The sequence below is a fragment of the Sinohyriopsis cumingii genome, chromosome 1 (genome assembly GCF_028554795.1).
Source record: "Sinohyriopsis cumingii isolate HCF-2022 chromosome 1, ASM2855479v2, whole genome shotgun sequence".
NCBI lineage: Eukaryota > Metazoa > Mollusca > Bivalvia > Unionida > Unionidae > Sinohyriopsis > Sinohyriopsis cumingii.
This window is the reverse complement of record NC_142961.1, coordinates 64,715,962-64,734,368: the sequence shown is the minus strand read 5'-3', so window position 1 is coordinate 64,734,368 and position 18,407 is coordinate 64,715,962. Positions and strand designations below refer to the sequence as shown.

The 18,407-nt window shown below is 33.9% G+C and overlaps 1 protein-coding gene across 3 annotated transcripts in view; it reads right to left on the bottom strand.

Moving 5' to 3' along the window:
• Nucleotides 1-18,192, bottom strand: part of LOC149807010 (G protein-coupled receptor-associated protein LMBRD2-like) — a 73,051-nt gene extending 54,859 nt beyond the window's left edge. For 2 of the 3 annotated variants that reach the window (XM_089960615.1, XM_089960628.1), the window contains exons 1-6: nucleotides 18,091-18,192; nucleotides 11,115-11,219; nucleotides 9,585-9,783; nucleotides 6,950-7,218; nucleotides 4,882-5,049; nucleotides 1,002-1,212 (exon numbers count right to left, since the gene is read on the bottom strand). In XM_089960615.1, the coding sequence (XP_089816741.1) occupies nucleotides 1,002-1,212; nucleotides 4,882-5,049; nucleotides 6,950-7,218; nucleotides 9,585-9,758 (822 nt within the window). In that variant the 5' untranslated portion in view covers nucleotides 9,759-9,783; nucleotides 11,115-11,219; nucleotides 18,091-18,192. The remainder of the gene's footprint in view (nucleotides 1-1,001; nucleotides 1,213-4,881; nucleotides 5,050-6,949; nucleotides 7,219-9,584; nucleotides 9,784-11,114; nucleotides 11,220-18,090) is intronic. The other variant, XM_089960622.1, reaches the window with a different exon arrangement.
• Nucleotides 18,193-18,407: the final 215 nt, after the last annotated feature.

The following is an 18,407-nucleotide window of genomic DNA, read 5'->3' as shown; positions in this document are numbered from 1 at the left end:
TATCACCTCGTAAGTGTTAAGATAAAAAACGATGACTGTAACAACTATAATCCAGGCAAAGATTTCCTAAGAAATGTTGCAAATGTATGTGGTACATATAAAGAAAGTATGGATGTTGTTGTTGTTGTGGGGTTTAACGCCATATTTCAGCACAAGATAGGCTATGCATGGCGGCCAGTATTAATGGTGGAGGAAGAACCCGGGAAAACCCCGGGAAGAACCACCAACCCACGAGAAGCTACTGGCAAGCTTTCTCACATACCCACATTGGCTGAATCCTAGATTCAAACCCATGCAGACAGAGGTGAGATGGCAGTGATCCGTAACGGAGAGCGCTTCAGACCACTCAGCCACTTGGGGCCCCGAGTATGGATGTCAAGAAATTAATGTGAAAGAAATGATCTGATGAGATAATGTAAATTTTTTCATTAAAAAGAAGGAAATGTGTTTGATAGTTTCACTTTTTATTCATTTGCATGCTAAAAATCTGGTTGATGAAAACCATCCTTCTTCTGAACTCCAAATTCCTGACCAAATTTTGCAAAATCTTAGTTGACCTCTCTGTTCTGCAACATGCATAAATTGGTGAAAACAAGTGAGACCTTTTTCAGATAGGCTCAGTGTATTTCAAATACTGCCTCTGTGCTCTGATCATGAGATAATGGTTGCATCCATCTTTAACAGGTGTTTTGAAGACAAGGGTTTCAAAGCAAAAATCTAATTGGTCATTAATCACTGGGTACTTAAATTCAAAGTTAGTAGGAACCATCAAATCCATGAAAATTTGGTACTCATGAAAAATAGTGAATATACAGTATACAACAAATCTTCCAAGTGGCACAAAAAAGACCATATTAGGACCCAAAAACAAAAGAACCCTGAAAATAAATATTACATCAGAAGTGGTGAAAACAAATATTGTTAAACAAATTAGACTCATTAATAGATCATAAATCATCAAGAATAATGTTTATCAAGGAAAAAGTGTAAATTGAACAAACCTCCAAAACATCCTCCAGATTCTCTTCTGCTTCAGTCTTTTCTGTGCTCTGTTTTGCAATCTTGAACAAAGTCCTTGACAGTGTGTATGCATGGTTGGCATTATTCCAAACATACCTTGGGACTTCTACAAGTCCATAACCAAGCAGCAAGACTAGCAGAAATAAACCCCATGTGTTGCTGGCTGTAACACCAATTACTTTCAATTTCTCACTGTAAAATAGCATGTAAGATTTGGTTAGTTGGACTTGTTAGCTTACTGGATAACATGAATTCAGTGCGACTTGTTAGCTTACTGGATAACATGAATTCAGTGCAGATTTCCTTCCCTCTGCAATAAATCCAAGAGAAATGCATTACAAATCAGTAAAACATTATTTATATGGGCAACAATTAATCACAAAGTTGGATCATCATGATGTATGAATTATTTGCTTCTTGGATCTAAAATAGCAACATACATAGCTGCCAACAGAAATACTGACTGCTTGTGACAAAAATACTGATTTTCAGAAACAAATACTGATTTTAAAAAAAAATTAAATGCATATGTAACTATTTACAACATATACAACCATCAGATCAGTTAAGCAGGACAGTGCCTTACATAATTATTTAATGTCAAATATGTATGTGTTGCACCTGTGTACCTTCTGCATGGGCACCATGTTCCATTCAGGTGCCCATTCAGAAGGTGCAAGAGTTTATAGAAGCCCTTTTTCACACCTTGTTTTTTCCCCAATCATTATCAATTCCAATGTACCAACTTTCATTAATGATCTCAATTCAGTGTGATTTTCTTACTGAACTGTTTTCATTCTACTATACAAATAATCCTTTGCGATTTTACTGTCTGGAAAACATGCAGAAATAAATCGCCAGCAACACTAGTAACTGAAAGAGGAAGGTTCATTTCTAAAAGAAATTTAATAAATCAAATTTCATTCGAATTACATCAAGGTTTTCTCTGGTATTTATATACATCATAAGTTCAGACTGAGCTGTGTATGATGAAGCAGCAACCTGATGTTTATTAGCTTTTTCGTGTTCTTGTATTTTATGGGTGCCTCCATGCCCAACAGCAAAATCACATTACACAATTTGTAAAACTAAGTTTTCTCCTTTACCAGATGGTTTCACAAATCTAAACAAGATGGCACAATTGTCCTTCCAGTTCTGTTTTCTTCTCTTTCCTGGAGAAAATTCTGAATATTCTGCTTTCCTATTCAACACGATTGAATATTATGAAGATGATATACAGTGACAGCGGTAACTGTTTGCAAAATCCAATATGGCAAATAAAAACAGGCATGGTAGCCTCAATTTCGAATGAACCAATCATATTGTAGAACTGTATTCCTATATACATGTGATACATTTCTATCAGAATGGAACCAAGTACCCATTCTAAATTAAAAAACATATTTTAGCAACAACAACAAAAAATGCAGACCCTTATTCAGGTCCAAAATATGGAACAAATATGGAAAAAAATGGGACACTTGGCAGCTATGCAATACATAGGAAATTCATTTTCAAAAGTAAAAGTTTACTTCACAGATCAAAATAAATAATAATCAAATTATTCTTCACCATGTTTAGATATAACATTCATGTCCTAGGTCACCATGTTTAGATAAAACATTCATGCCTTAGTTCACCATGTTTAGATAAAACATTCATGCCTTAGTTCACCACGTTTCGATGAAACATTCATGTCCTAGGTCAAAAACTGGATAAATGTTATGCCAATCTCATAACATTTCAACTATCAAGAAAAGTACATTGTTGACTCAGTTCATGATACAAATCATAAAAAGGACTGAGGCAAAGAACTTCCAAGTTTTTGGAATTTTATAAATTAGCTAGGTCTCAGAATGTCACATCTTGCATTCTTGTGAAATAAGGACAGCAATGAAAAAATAGCAAACACTGTCTAAATCAAGCAGTGTTTAATTTATGACATCTACATGTTTATGATAGCTCAGCTTCATACAAAGTACATGCTACGAGACTATGTAAACAACCATTTGTGTATGGAATTTTTACTCTGTAACCTGGAAAATATTATTAAAAATAGCTCTGAATTCACCTTAAATAAATCCAGAAATGGTCAGTGTCACAACTCATTCTCAAAAATGTTATTTTTTTTCTTCTTCCAGCCTTTGTTCAAGCTGAAAAACCAGTTTTGTTCATGTCCATTATTATGTATTCATTAGATTTCATGGCTGTATCAACGGTCAGGAAAACTAAGAATATTAACCCATTAAAACTACAAAACAAGAATGTAACAAATTTCTGTCAGCTGAAATCTCTCAAACTGATGATTAATTTGGAATGTCCTCTACTTTATTTCATAATATTTAGTGAAAAAACTAAAATGGTGTCCTGTTGCATATCAAATCAATTAATGATTGGTTTTCATTTACTGATCTTCATGTTCAACATAGTAAAAAAGATATGTTCTTTGGTGTCTCTGTTATCATACAATCACAGCATCAGTTAGCAGTGAGACAAGTTGGCTCAATGGTTACCATGCTGGACTTGTCAATGAAAGGATAAGGGTTCAAATTCTTTCACTGGACCAGCATGGGTAAGCATACCAGACTTGGAACTGAAAGGGTCCAGATTTGGATCCTATCATCGGACCAGGATTGGTCAGCTTCTGTGGTGTGTCTTTGGGCAAGTCACTTTACTCCAATTGCATATGCTCTAAATAACCTAATCATGCTGCAGTGCCATAAGGCAACAAATCAAAACAACAACAGTGGATATTTCCAATGATGTTGAGCATACTGCAGGACAAAGATCTCATTGATATCTGACATCCTTTTCTGAACAACAAAAAGTGAAATTCTTTTACACCGTATCCATGAGACACAATCTCCATTCATATGGAATAAATGTTGCCCTAATATGGTGTTTCAAAACTAGGTAACATGAGCAAATGAAAATAATTATACAATTTTGGGAAAAACTTGTCCAAGATGTAGAACTTCATTCACATCAATTTCTGCACAGTGAAAACAAATGAAAAAACATGTAGCAAACTTTTAACACAAATTTTCTATGATTATGACCTTTTCTCCAGTATTAAAAGGGTGATAGACCATGTAACAGAATGGTCTTATCTTCATGATAATTAATCCTATATATGAGGAAGTTTAGACAAAATAAGCAAATAAGAAAACTTTAACCAAAACTTAAATGCACATTTAATATTACTGTGACCTTGACCCCAAGATAAAAGGAGGTATAGTGCATGTCACCAAATAAATTGTTTAAGCTTTATAATGATTAAATCCAAGTATGACAAAAATTTCATCAAGGGGGTCAGGAAATATAAGTGAATAAAATTTTAACAAAACTTAATGCTCATTTTATATGAATTTGTTCTTGACACTAATGTCAAAATAGGTTAAAGTGCATATCACTGTCTTAGACTGATACTAATTCATCCATGTATGAATAAAATTCATTAAGAGTTTAGAAAATACAAGCAAATGAAAAAATATTTAACCAAAACCATAACATAAATTTCCTACAACTATTACCTTGATCCTGAAATCAAACACTAAACAAAACACATCTCAACCCTTCCCCAAGTAGGTAGACCAGAATTCTATGATTGTTGTGTACACTAACAAACCAACCTAAATCATATCCTAATGGTTGAAATCTCTGCATAAACAATAAGTTGTGGAAATAAATATGTAAATTCTAATACACACACACACACAATCAGATTTTAATACCCTCATTCATCCCAGTGTGAAAACATCAAATATGACAGTCATAATAATGGATTTAACTGTCATGCTCCTGAAAACTAACGTGTGAAAACTGATTAAATTTTGGATGGACGACTTCCTGGATACTTACGCATCAATATGAAGATCAGGTCTGGCAGCAACATAGATCAAGCATACTCCAAATATCAACAGATATGTTCCATAGTAGATAGCATTTTGTATCAAAGCTGACTTTATTTTCCCGGCTACACTAAAGTCCCCAGCACGGGAATATGACTGCATCATTGGTAATAGCAGCCTGAAAAAGGTAGTACATTTCTAATTATTCTTTATTCGTTTTAATTTTTTGTTCTCATATATCCCTGATATAAAATCTACTGGAATATATGGGGGCAATCCAGAGACCAATGAAAAGAAATTCTTCCTTCCTTTAATTCTCAATACTATAAAACAGATTAGATTTTGGGTGTAAAAATTCAGCAAGTTGGCCTAAAAACACTTTCAATTCTAGTTTACACCCTCATTATACTGGACCCTATTCCACCAAAGCTCACAGAAGTTTCTATGTGGATGCATCCTGAAAAGTGAAACTCAATCATGCCATCACTAAATCTATGTGACCCTGACTGACATTTTGATATTTTCATGTAACTATCTGTTCATTCCATCATCAATATCACAAAACCTATCACATACACTTGTGAAAATTGCCATGTGGAAGCATTTAAAGCTGAATAATCCTCCTATATTAATAACTAAATCATTTCGACCTCATTTTCACACTAAGTGGCTTTTGTGTTTTCAGCCATCCATTTGTTACATACTCAATATCTTGGATACTTTAACCTATTCATAAAACTTAGCATGTGATGTTGTCATGGGCTGTAACTCAACCACATAAAGCTATGCTACTGTAACCTAATTTTTACACCTGAGTGACTTTCATTTATTCATCTATTTGTTCATTGCACCCTCAATTTCTTGGATGACCTATACTCATGAAACATAGTATGTGGACGCATCTCAAAGAAAAGTAACTCGGCCATACCAAGATCTGATTTTCAGACTTGACCAACTCTGGTATTATACCAGTCTGTATATCTAGAAAGGCTACTCCAAATTTGCTCCCATTGGTCAGGGATATCATGATTATGAGTAAATACTTTCTTCGCATTTATTTCAGTGGATAACAGATTCTGATGGCACTTATATTTACATCTCAGTCTAAGATTAGTGTCCACCCTGATATTTGTTTCCTGAGTGCAACATTTTACAGCACAAACAATGTTGTGTGGGATGTTCTCCAACTGAATGACCAGGGAACTAGAAGCAAAACTTTTAAGAACATCTCCCATACTTGGCAGCCCATACTGATACTGTTCCACAGACTGAAGTCTGATTGCTTTAGTTGGACTATACATATTCTGATATCTTTTTCTTTATGGAATAAAGGTCAGACATCAGTAAGTGTGTGCATTTACAAGTTCTGTTGATATAAATTTTACTATTTTATTCCATCAGGAAAAGGACAAAAGAGTACATATAGTCCAACTAAAGCAATATGATTTTAATCTGTGGAACAGTGTCAATATGAACTGGCACATGTGTGAGATATTCTTGAAAGTTTGGCCTCTAGTTCCTCAGTTAGTCAACCTGGGAACATGTTACACAAGAATGTTTGTACTAGAAATAAGATGTCACATCCAAACAATATAAATATACAGAGTCAATATGAACTGGCAAATGTGTGAGATATTCTTGAAAGTTTGGCCTCTAGTTCCTCAGTTAGTCAACCTGAGAACATGTTACACAAGAATGTTTGTACTGGAAATAAGATGTCACACCCAAACAATATAAATATCAGGGTCAACATCTTATATTGTAGGGCCAAGTCAGGAACTACTAAATTTCTCAATTTTCTGCTCCACCAATTTAATGCACAGTATGATGACCTGAATTATAATAAATGTGTGATGCATGAAAATGCTGTCTCTAAGATAAAAACACATCAAATTTTGAGATTTTAGAAAGCCTTGGAAACATTGTTTATTAAAATTTATATGCAAACAGATCTGTAGAGATTTAAATGTCCCTTAATAGGATGCAAGCAAGAAAAGATACCAGCCTTTCAAAAACTTCACTTAAAACATGTACCATAATTTTCATAAATTTGTAAGATAAAAAGATGATATGTTTACCATGTTAAAAACTGTGATGTCCAGTAGACAACATGCCACAGTGCTGGAAGTACATGGTCAGGCACATGGCTTACTGGGGCCTCACATCCATCACTGTCATCTGGGTTTTCCCCAAACAGCCTGGCATGAAATGTGGTTTCTGTATGGTTTGCAGTGCTTGTTGTAAATGCAACAGTGGTTGTGCCATTTCCAGTTGGAGTGGCATTTGTTGTAGTTATATCTGTAATTCTTTTGTGTCTTCTATCTTGAACACATTGGCGAAAAAATGTCTGAAATTCATATACATCACACTGGTTAGTATGCAGTTCAAATTTGTAATGCTCATATTTTGCAGGAATGTGCCTTAAAATGAAAATAATTTACTGTAAATAATGTCTTTAATTACAGGAAAAACTTGTTTTGCATCAGTGCCCCAGATAAGCAGCACATCCACTTATTTCACTCAATTAAAACAGTTAAGTACCCAATGTATTAGTCCAGAATGCATAGCACATACAAAAGCATTTTTCTTTCAAACAAAATATCAATGTTTTTCAGCAAATATTTGTGTAAACAAACGGCTAATTCAAATGTCTGGTATAATTTTGTCTCTGATGCCACTTACACAACTGATAAAATCTAATAAAAAAAGCATATGCTTAGTATGCAAATAAGTACAGTAAACCATCTAACTTTTATTGCTGCAACTGACATGATGCATGCATGCTCATGTCTTGCATAAAATCAGGCATTCAGATAATAGCAGATACACTCTAACGATGTGGAAACAAGGAAGAAATCTGCAAAGCCTGAATGTCTACTGAAAAATTCAAGAATTCTAAGCTTTCTCCATCCAAATGACAGTCCATCATCAATATCAACCCTCTCAGATAGAATTTATAAATCTGTAGAATCCTGCTCTATTAAACTGTCCTAAAATCATGAATCCTGCTATATTAATCTGTCCTACAATCATGAATCCTGCTCTATTAATCTGTCCTACAATCATGAATCCTGCTCTATTAATCTGTCCTACAATCATGAATCCTGCTCTATTAAACTGTCCTACAATCATGAATCCTGCTCTATTAATCTGTCCTAAAATCATGAATCCTGCTATATTAATCTGTCCTAAAATCACGAATTTTGCTGCATTAAACTGTCCTAAAATCATGAATCCTGCTCTATTAATCTGTCCTAAAATCATGAATCCTGCTCTATTAAACTGTCCTACACTCATGAATCCTGTTCTATTAATCTGTCCTAAAATCATGAATCATGCTATATTAATCTGTCCTAAAATCATGAAATTTGCTGCAATAAACTGTCCTAAAATCATGAATCCTGCTCTATTAATCTGTCCTAAAATCATGAATAACACTGCATTAAACTGTCCTAAAATCATGAATCCTGCTCTATTAATCTGTCCTAAAATCATGAATCCTGCTATATTAATCTGTCCTAAAATCATGAATTTTTCTGCATTTAACTGTCTTAAAATCATGAATCATGCTCTATTAATGTCCTAAAATCATGAATTTTGCTGCATTAAACTGTCCTAAAATCATGAATCCTGCTCTATTAAACTGTCCTAAATTCATTAATCCTGCTCTATTAAAGTGTCCTAAAATAATTAATTATGCTGCATTCAACTGTCCCAAAAAATGATGGAGACAAGACAATCATTACCATGCTTAGACATAATTTAATAAAAAAATACAGAAAAATGGCTGAGATATATGCATTGTTTCAAATACAAAATGAAAAATATTTGGTCCAATGAGGGCACACCAAATGTACAGAAACCCTTGGTAGAAAGTGTTGCCAAAGATAATATGCGTGCCGAGAAATTCAATTTGCTTGACAACATAAAACAAAAATCACTGAATACTTTTCAATTTTGAAATGAGTACCAATTATTTTGGTAAAAATCTGATTTCAATCAATTAATTTAAATTTTATGAGTGAAACCCAATAGGTCAAAAAGTTAACTGGGGCACTGTTGCATGTTTCAAAGCATAAATAAAATTTTATGTTTCTATTGTTTTTGAAAGAAGATGGTATATATATTGGATTTTAAAATTGTTTTGGTAGTTTGGAGTTCTATAAACATGAAAAGAATGGTTAAAATCATTACAAAAGAAGCAAACTCTGATTTGAAGAAACTAATAGTAAGATTCATTGGATAAAGATACATAATAATTCTACTGGTATTTTAATTATTGAAATTGAAAGATTTCATGAACAATTATTATAAATCTGAGAAATATGATGTATTTCCAATGTAGGAGAGGTAAAGCATTTCTGGAATATATCCTGTGCATTTTAAAATATGTCCAATGATGGCTATGAAGAAGAGCTAGACCTCTTGAACCAGTTTCAAAAAGCTGAAGTGAGAAACAAGTTAATATTGTACATAATTCAACATAAATTATGACAGCACAGTGGTAGCACACTTGCTCTGCAACTCTGTGGATCACAGGTTTTGACCAATACAAGGTAAGAATTCACCCATCCATGGTTGATAATTTTTTTCTGGGATCTCTAGACTCCTCCCTACACAAAAGTCTGACCCATCAAGAGTATTTGATATAGCTGTTTTAACATGCTCTTAAATGACATGCAATAAATAAAATTTACATCTGAAAGTACTCACTGAGGATACATCTAGTGGCAGGATGAAGATGATCATAAAGGAGAAGTACCAAGCGATGAATGTGAACAGCGTGACCAGCTTATGCTGCTTCCTCAGGTCACCATAACGATGGAGGAAGAATGCTGCTAGAACAAATGTCAGGATGATTTCTACAACCAGTGGCCCTGCACTCATTATTACTTGCTATCCAAGCTTGTACCTAAAAAGACAAGGTTTCAGAAAATTATTGGACAGTAAAGATTACGTTCTTGTAATATTTAGTTAAGTTCATAAAATAAAAAAAGAAAATCTAACAATTAAGCCCAATGAAAAATAGTTTATTCTGGATAATTGATTCATTCCATTCCCTGAAAGGTGATAACTGGATTTTGCATCCAAACAATTTTTGCCAAAACATGTTTAATCGTTTGCATGAATTTCTTTGCCATACATATTTGGAGTAGCAATCAATGGACTCATATGAAAGACCAATTCCAAGTAGTGAAAAGCCTTGCAATATGATTACCTATGATGGCTGATTCAGGCTGATCTGTACAAGATCTGAATCCATTCCCCTCTGGTTGTGAGTCTAGCCTAAAACTTAAGCCACCAAGCGGAGGAAAGAAATTTATTGCAACAAGCAATTTCTCTGAATTATTTTTATTACATTATGTTGAGAGGGCATCAAAAATATATCATTTTAAATTTGGGATGTGACCTATGTGAAAGAGCCATGGAGTTACAAGGCAGACATGGAAAGCAACTAAGATTCATGTCTCTGTCTTAGAAGTCATTTGAGTAAAAGTGCAACAATGGGGTAGAAATTAATCAGTGATCTTGTCCTTGAAGATAAAATCTTGATTATGACATGAGATGTTCATAAAATAGAAAAATTAATACGTACGATGAGTCATCCCTGAACCTCACAAAAAGTTTTTAAGATATGAAGCAGAAACAAAAGCAACCATCAAATATATACCAGTGACCGTGACTTTGAAAATAAGACTCCAAATGTGGAATGCAACACATTTTCCAGTGGCAATATATAAGTGTACCAAATCTGATCCATTTATTTAAAGGAGGTCACAATTTACAGAACTGAAGAGAAAATGCTACTGAGGCCTAAAATAATGGCATGTGACCTTGAAATTGCAGATGTGACCCCCAATGTGGTACATGGGAAATATATCAAGTTTCATCCCTTAATCTCAAATGACTCTAATGTTATAAAAAAAGGAAACGAAAATATGAAGGAAAACTTAAAGTATTTACCAATGACCTTGAGCCTGAGATATGATCCCCAATGTGGTGTGTGATACAATTGCTAATGATAATGTACAATATTAAATTTTATCTCATCATCTCAAATGGCTCGAAAATTATTCAGCAGTGTGAAGCAAAATTTAATATACTATCCAATGACCATGGCACTGAACATACAACCACCAAAATTATGTCAGTTTCTATTGATAATGTCAACATATACCAAGTTTCATGTCTAAAGCTGAATGAGTTGTAAAGTTAAAGAACAGTAAGCATTTAAATACTGACCTGTGCTCCTGACTCTGAAGATAGGGCAATCAATATAGTGCACAACACACCTTCTAATGATGATATGCATGTGTATCAAGCTTCATCCTTTAATTTCTAATAGGTCTGGAATGAAAAGAGTGAACGAAAACTTAAAATATTAGAGTCAAGACCTTGACCTTGAAGATATGATTCCCAATATGGTTGGCAGCACATCTTATAATATCAAAGTATAAGGATACAGTTTCATATGATACCCTAATTGCAAACAGTTCTAATTTTACTACGCATAATGTAAAGTTAAGTTTTATCCCTTAATCTCAAACAGTTCTAAAGTTATTAAGTGCAATGGAAGGTATAAGGAAATATGGAAAATATGGAGCTGTAACCTAGACCTTGAGGATAGGATCTGCAATGTGATTCATTAAACACTTTATTAATAATATATAAATATACAAAGTTTCAGTCATTATTCTCAAACAGCCTGAAAATTATTGAGTGTAAATGAAAGTGATGGAAACCTTAAAATACTGAGCCATGACAGGAACCCCAGTGAGGTATGCAACATCTTTTTAATCATTATTCAGAGGTATACCAATATTCATCCCTTAATAAAAAAATGGCTCAGTGACCTAATTTCATATGACTAAGTTACTCTCCTTAAGATACATTCACATACCAATTTTCATCAGTGTATAGTATCCCTTTTTACTTTACTGTGAATGTAAACAGTCATTTACACATTCAATTCTATTTCAGTATTTTTTATTATCATAAGCAGCAATATACCTGTCACTAAAGCTTAAACAACACATTTTGTAGCTGAAGAGTGCTAATCAAAAACATGTACATGAATGATGCAAAAAGTCTTAATTTATTGGAACTACTGGTAGAAATGTGTATACTCACGGTATGTTTTCATACACAGTTTAGTCAATATAATTAAATGGATTATCTTTTCCACTATAAAATGTTTCTGTAGCCAATGTCTGGGTAGGGTCAATTTTGTTTATTCTATAAGACATGCAGATTTGTTTCACTTTAATATCAAAGAAGTTAAAACAATTAATGTGGGATAGCACTGAATTGTAACTGAACCTATCAGAAAAACTGGTGTTCTCCAAAAATGTAGTGAACAAATAAATGCAAAGATCTTGCCCTTCCATAAATTAAATCATAGTTCATCCAATTAAATCATAGTTCATCCAATGAATTCAAATGGTGCACAAAATAAAAGGAACAAATATAAAGCCCAATAGTGTAATGATTAATATTACTATTGGTAAGATTTTAAATGTATGTCTGTACCTAATTCAGTTTCCTTTCAAAGCATTACTGCCACATGTATCTTCTGCTCAAGACAGATGAAAAAAAGAAAAAAGCAATACTGAGGAAGGCCCTATTGAGGATTTAACTCCTGCAAATTTTTGGGTGGAATACATATGAAAGATATACTTTTTTTAAACTTGTATATCAACTACTCTTCTAATTTCCTAAATTTACTATAGCAATAATAAACCTCATGCTGATAAAACCATCCAATTAGGATCACTATCAAGAATTTCAAGATAACCACTGTGTGATAGCCGTACTGGATGTCAGATCAACACCATGTTCATTGAAGATCAACTGGACATCATAAGAATTCATTTAATGAAAACCCCACATCAATATAAGTTTTTCTTCCAGATGAGATACAATAAGACTTTCAAGATAACTGCTGTGGCAGCCAATTTGGACTTCACATCGGCACCATTTTTATTTAGGACCAACTAAACATCACAAGTCTTTTAGTCAAAACCTCATGTTAATAAAACCATCCATGTAGGTGGAGTACCTATAATAAAATTTTCAAGATGGCCACTGTTGTGGCTATACTGGATCCCAAATCAGCAACATTTTCATTTAGGACTAGGCAAACATCATCAGAAATCTTTCTGTTGATATGGAAATCAGTTCAGGAGATTTTCAAGATGATTGCCAATGTGGCCATACTGGAAGTCAGATTAGCACCATTTTCGTTTAGGGCCATGTAAACAACAATTGAAGTCTTTTAGTGAAACCCCCCAATTCTATATGACCATCCATCCATTCAGAAGAAGGAGCAATAACAAGATTTTCATGATGGCTTCCATACTGGATTTCAGATTGGCACAATTTTCAATTAGGACCAATTAGACATTATGAAAAATATTTTGGTGAAAACCCCAAGCTGATATGACCATCCAGTGCTTTGAAATAGTTAAAAATTTTTAAGATGGCCACTATCAGAGGCCTCAGAACACTTAATCATGCATATTTGGAAGCCAATTTTTTATCTGGGATGCAGAAAATCACTTAAGCTGGAATCCTCAGTTTGCATGTAATAGGTGGGAGGCAAAATTCAAAGACTTACCAGTCCTGTTTGAGCCACCTGGTTTATGGGAAAATGTATTGATGAATTAGCTGTTCTGATATTTACAATGACAGAATTCAGTGGCTGAAAGACGCCTTGATGTACATGTTGCCATTATAAGAGTACATCGAAAGAACATGATGCAATAGCTGGGCAGCAAGTTCAAAGGCTTTGACTGGTGGCCAGGTGGGAAAATGTACTGATATCTAGTGATTGAATTCAGAGGCAGAAAGACCCAGAGATAAACATGTGTTCATTTATAAGAGTACATCAAATAAACAACTTTAGCTTTCATTATTGTGTTCATTTCCGAATGTAGCAAAATAGGCAGTGCACATGACCTCAGAATCAACACATGTTGAGACTTAGACAAAATGCCATTCACAAATTTGGATAAGTATTTTGGGGTTAAACAGCAAACTTACAAAGACTGTAATGATATTCAGGAGAATGCTAAAGCTGCTAGAATTGATTGTTCGGATGGTACATTAGCCAAATGTAAGAAAGTGAGTGATGCATAGCTTAGTGCTTGGAACAAGACCTTCCTTGGATTGACAAAATTCAGTCTCACTCTGATTGACAAACAAGAGCTATGTCAGTGTTAAAAAGAATGTAGAAATTAAACTAAATGTCAACCAATAGTTATTCACAGTTTTTTGGGATGGCCAGCGGTCACACTACCAGGCGAAGTGGGCAACTAAGTTGCCTAAAAAATGTAAACTTCTCCTTCTTCTGTTAGGAAAGCGAAAATGGCTTCACCATGTGATTTTTTAAGAGGTACATTGACTGACCATATTTTTTTATATGCCCACATCACCTTAGCCTGGTTAGTTCTAGTGTTGTAGTGAAATGTATTCATCAAGACATCAATCGCTAGGACTGGTTTTTATATCAATTATGTTGACAAGCAAACTCTTGCCCATTCACAAGCATATGTTTTGATAGCTTACTGACCATTAACCATTTACTGAGTAAGGTAGCAACTATCGCTGCCCAATTTCCACACACTCCTTTGAGGATAAAAACATACAAACTTGCATTTCAAAACTTTAACAATAGTGTGTAAATAGCAATTTGCGTTTTAAGATCAGAATCGGTGATCTGGATATATATTAACTGCCTTTTGTACACTATTTTCTCATAAAATTAGTCTGAAACTGTAAGTGAACCAGTAGGCCTAACAGGAAATAATGGCAGAAATTGCTAAGTCTGGGATGTACCAGTTATTAGATTGTCTGTTTTCGTAAATCATTGGGCAAATATATTCAGAAAAAATATACAATTCATTGAAAGCAAAGCCTAGGTATTATTTTATTAAAGATTTACCTTTAAAATGCAAATTATGAAGGTCAGAAACATATGGGACAATGCTGTGTAGTATGTTGTGGAATTCGCAAGATGCGTTTTATGGTATAAGTTTTTCTGACTTGACAAGTATTTGTGAAAATATGGAATAAAGCAGCAAAGGAGATACTATTTAATCATTGCCTAAAATTACTCCAAGTACTTAAACAAATAAATAAACCATAAATGTACAATCTGTCAATGGACTATTGTGATGAAGCTATATTAAAGTGAGTGGTTACATTATGAAAACCTCTCCTCCTAAAAATAGTTGCACTCATGTCTGTGTTGACTCTGTAGAGAAAAAAAGGGTTTAGTTCATATACTGACTATAAAGGAGACATATCTGTAAATTTATGCATTTTACTGTGTTATGTATGAATAGTTATGGCAATGTTTATCTGCAACGAAGAAAAAAGGACGAACATTATGATCTGAAGACACGTGTGCATTTGTCCTCATGTGCATGGTACAGGGGTTGTTTCAAACACATTTAGAAATCTTTGAAAGTGCCATAAACTGAGGCCATTCTGATCACAACACAGAGACTTTCTCATTCACATCTTTTACCTAAAACAATAAATATCAGCAACGCCAACATTAAATTAACACAATCAGTACGATACCTAGGTGTTTCTCTGGATAGTACTCTCACATTGCACCAACATGTCATGAACATACGCAAGGCTGCATATCTTGAGCTGAGATGCATCAGCTCAAATCGCAAATATCTTTCAGCTGATGCCACTAAAACACTTATGTGTTCATTAGTACTTTCAAGACTGGACTATTGTAACTCAATTTTGTCTGGTTCATCTCAATATCTACTCCAGAAACTTCAAAAAGTTCAAAACACAGCTGCTCGGATCATACTTACCAAGATCAGAGCACACCTCCCCGCTGCTCTGTACCCTAAACTGGCTATCCATTCGATCCAGAATCAAACACAAATATTGTTCTCTGTGCTACATTTCACTGTCGGACTCTAGTCCAACATACCTATCTGACCTCACTCATGTGTACACACCAGCAAGATATTTATGCTCCTCTTCTGACAATCGTATACTCATTATTCCAAGTATGAAAACAAAGTCAAATGGACAGCGTTCTTTTGCATACCAGGGACCAGCAACATGGAATGAATTGCCCACTGAACTTAGACACAAAGACACAGTGATCACATTCAAGAGGGCTCTCAAAACTCACTTATTTCGACAGCAAGAACAAATTTAAAGACCTAATAATGTTTCCTACCTGAAATATTCTCAGCATGCTTTTTATTTTTTTAATATTTTTTCTAATTTCATGTTGTTTGTTTTTGTAATAATATTATTATGTTTCTTATCTTATAGGTGTTGTTTTAAAGTTGTAAAGCGCTTAGAGCTTCTAAAGATTAGGCGCTATACAAAGTCCTCATTATTATTATTATAATTGTGAACTTTTAGAAAGTATAAATAAATGAAAGAATTTTTAACAAATTGATTAAGGATAGTTGATACAGCATGTTTACTAACTTGAAATTACAGTAATATAATCTGGTTACTCATTTAAAATTTGTTACAATGTAGTTTCTGCTATTATCTTTTAGAGTCACATGGCCAAAATAACTCAGAAAATTGTCTACTTGAAAATAAAGTATTGCTTAAATCCAAAGTTAAAAGCAAATATGAATACTGTGAAATAGAAGGCTTAATTAAAAAAAGAGAACATATAAGTGTGTGTATTATATATATATATATTGCATTTCTTTGTGTTGACTTCTCCCTGTTCTGTCCAAAAAGAAGAAGTCACTGATCCCTAAAATTCAAGTCTAGCTTGAGCCCTGGAGGGGACTGCAACTTTTGCTGGTGGGACTCCTATTTTTATCAAAAGGGGAGTCCTGGACTCCTAGTTTTAAAATCCTAGCGAGATCTCTGGGAGTTATATAAAGTACTGCAATGTGACTGAACTATATGGACTTCTAAGATCATCACAGCATTTATTGAATGGATAGCAAAATCTATGGGTGCATTGGAGAATAAATTAATTCCAAAACTGCAAAAGTTATGCATATTCATTATGTCAAATTGTAAGAATATGCACATCAATGCATTGTTACGATTTAACTGGCTTAGAAAAAATTAGGCCCCATTCAACATAAACATCCAGTACTCTGCTATTGTGGTGACCTTATGCAATAGTCCTACAATGTAAGACATAGCACATGCTGGTTTTGTTTTAGTACTATGTCTTACTATCCAAATAATGGCTTTGTATAGCTTGTTCCTATGTCGAAGACATCGAAACTAGTAGTCAAAGTTTCAGGAATATCTCACACATTTGGCAGCATATATCGACACTCTTCCACTAATTTATGTGTAATTCATATACTTACTGTACTGTCTTTATCATGGCAGAATGAAAATATGACACTAGCAAATGGACTCATTTTCATGTTACATTGACTTAATTTGACTTTGTTGCAATGTGACGGTAGTCGAGGTATGCCTAATTATGTTTAAGTAGGTTCATGTGGCGGATATATTTCTTGAATGAAACGAAACATTGCTTTACAGTTCTAATAGGCATAATATATTTTTTATTCATTTCGTTAAAGAACACAATTTCAACTTAACCCGATTTTGGCATTCTCAGCTTTCATTGCTCTCCAGCCAACTGAAATGTAGGCCAACGAAACTTGAAATCAGGTCCATTTCTTTTGTGAGAATTTCAATTTATTAGAGAAAAGACATCAGGGTAAGTAAAGTCTGACAAAAACATTATAACTTTACTTTGTAGGAAAGCTTCGTTATTGGTTGCCAGTTGTGTGTGATATTTCTGAAAATTTTACTTTCGTTACACTCTTAGTCGACATCAAAACACGCTACACAGCGCCGTTATTTAGGCAGTAAGACCCAACCAGACCCAGAACAAAAATATCGGGTGATGTGTCTTATGTTGTACGACTACGTAATACGCATTATAATAGCTATTAAATTTTTTTTTTTTTAGGAAATATATGCGTCTGCTTGACTATGATTAGTTTACGATGTGTGTGGGCACACGTATCTGTCTTAAATTGTATTATCTCAGAGTGGAGAATAAGAAATTTCCCATAATCGAGTAAATATAGTCTCTTCGCACAGCTGCCTCAATCCTGACTCAGTCCAATTCATTTAAATGAAACCAACATCAGGGACCATTTCACCATTTCCTCGCTAAAACTCGTGAAACCTTTCAATACAATTTTGTATAAATAGTCCTAATTTCAATACCTACCAAGTAAACATCTGTTTTATTTCGCTCTTCTATCGACCTCAAAGTAAGTGAATTTAATGCAAATGCAACTGTAACATCGATTTTCGTTGAAGCTGTTGACGTAAACCCGGAAATGTATTAATCGGAACATCATGAGAACCGGACTACATTACATTGTTTCCGGCCCATCAGTCACAAAACTTAATACCATTCTTTCAGAAAAATATTCAAACTTAATTTAGTTTATTGTTTAGGCCATCAGAAAGTCTACGACGACAATTTTTAATATCTTACTATTGGGATGAACGCTTCTTGCCCAAATTTTTTTCTATTTTCTT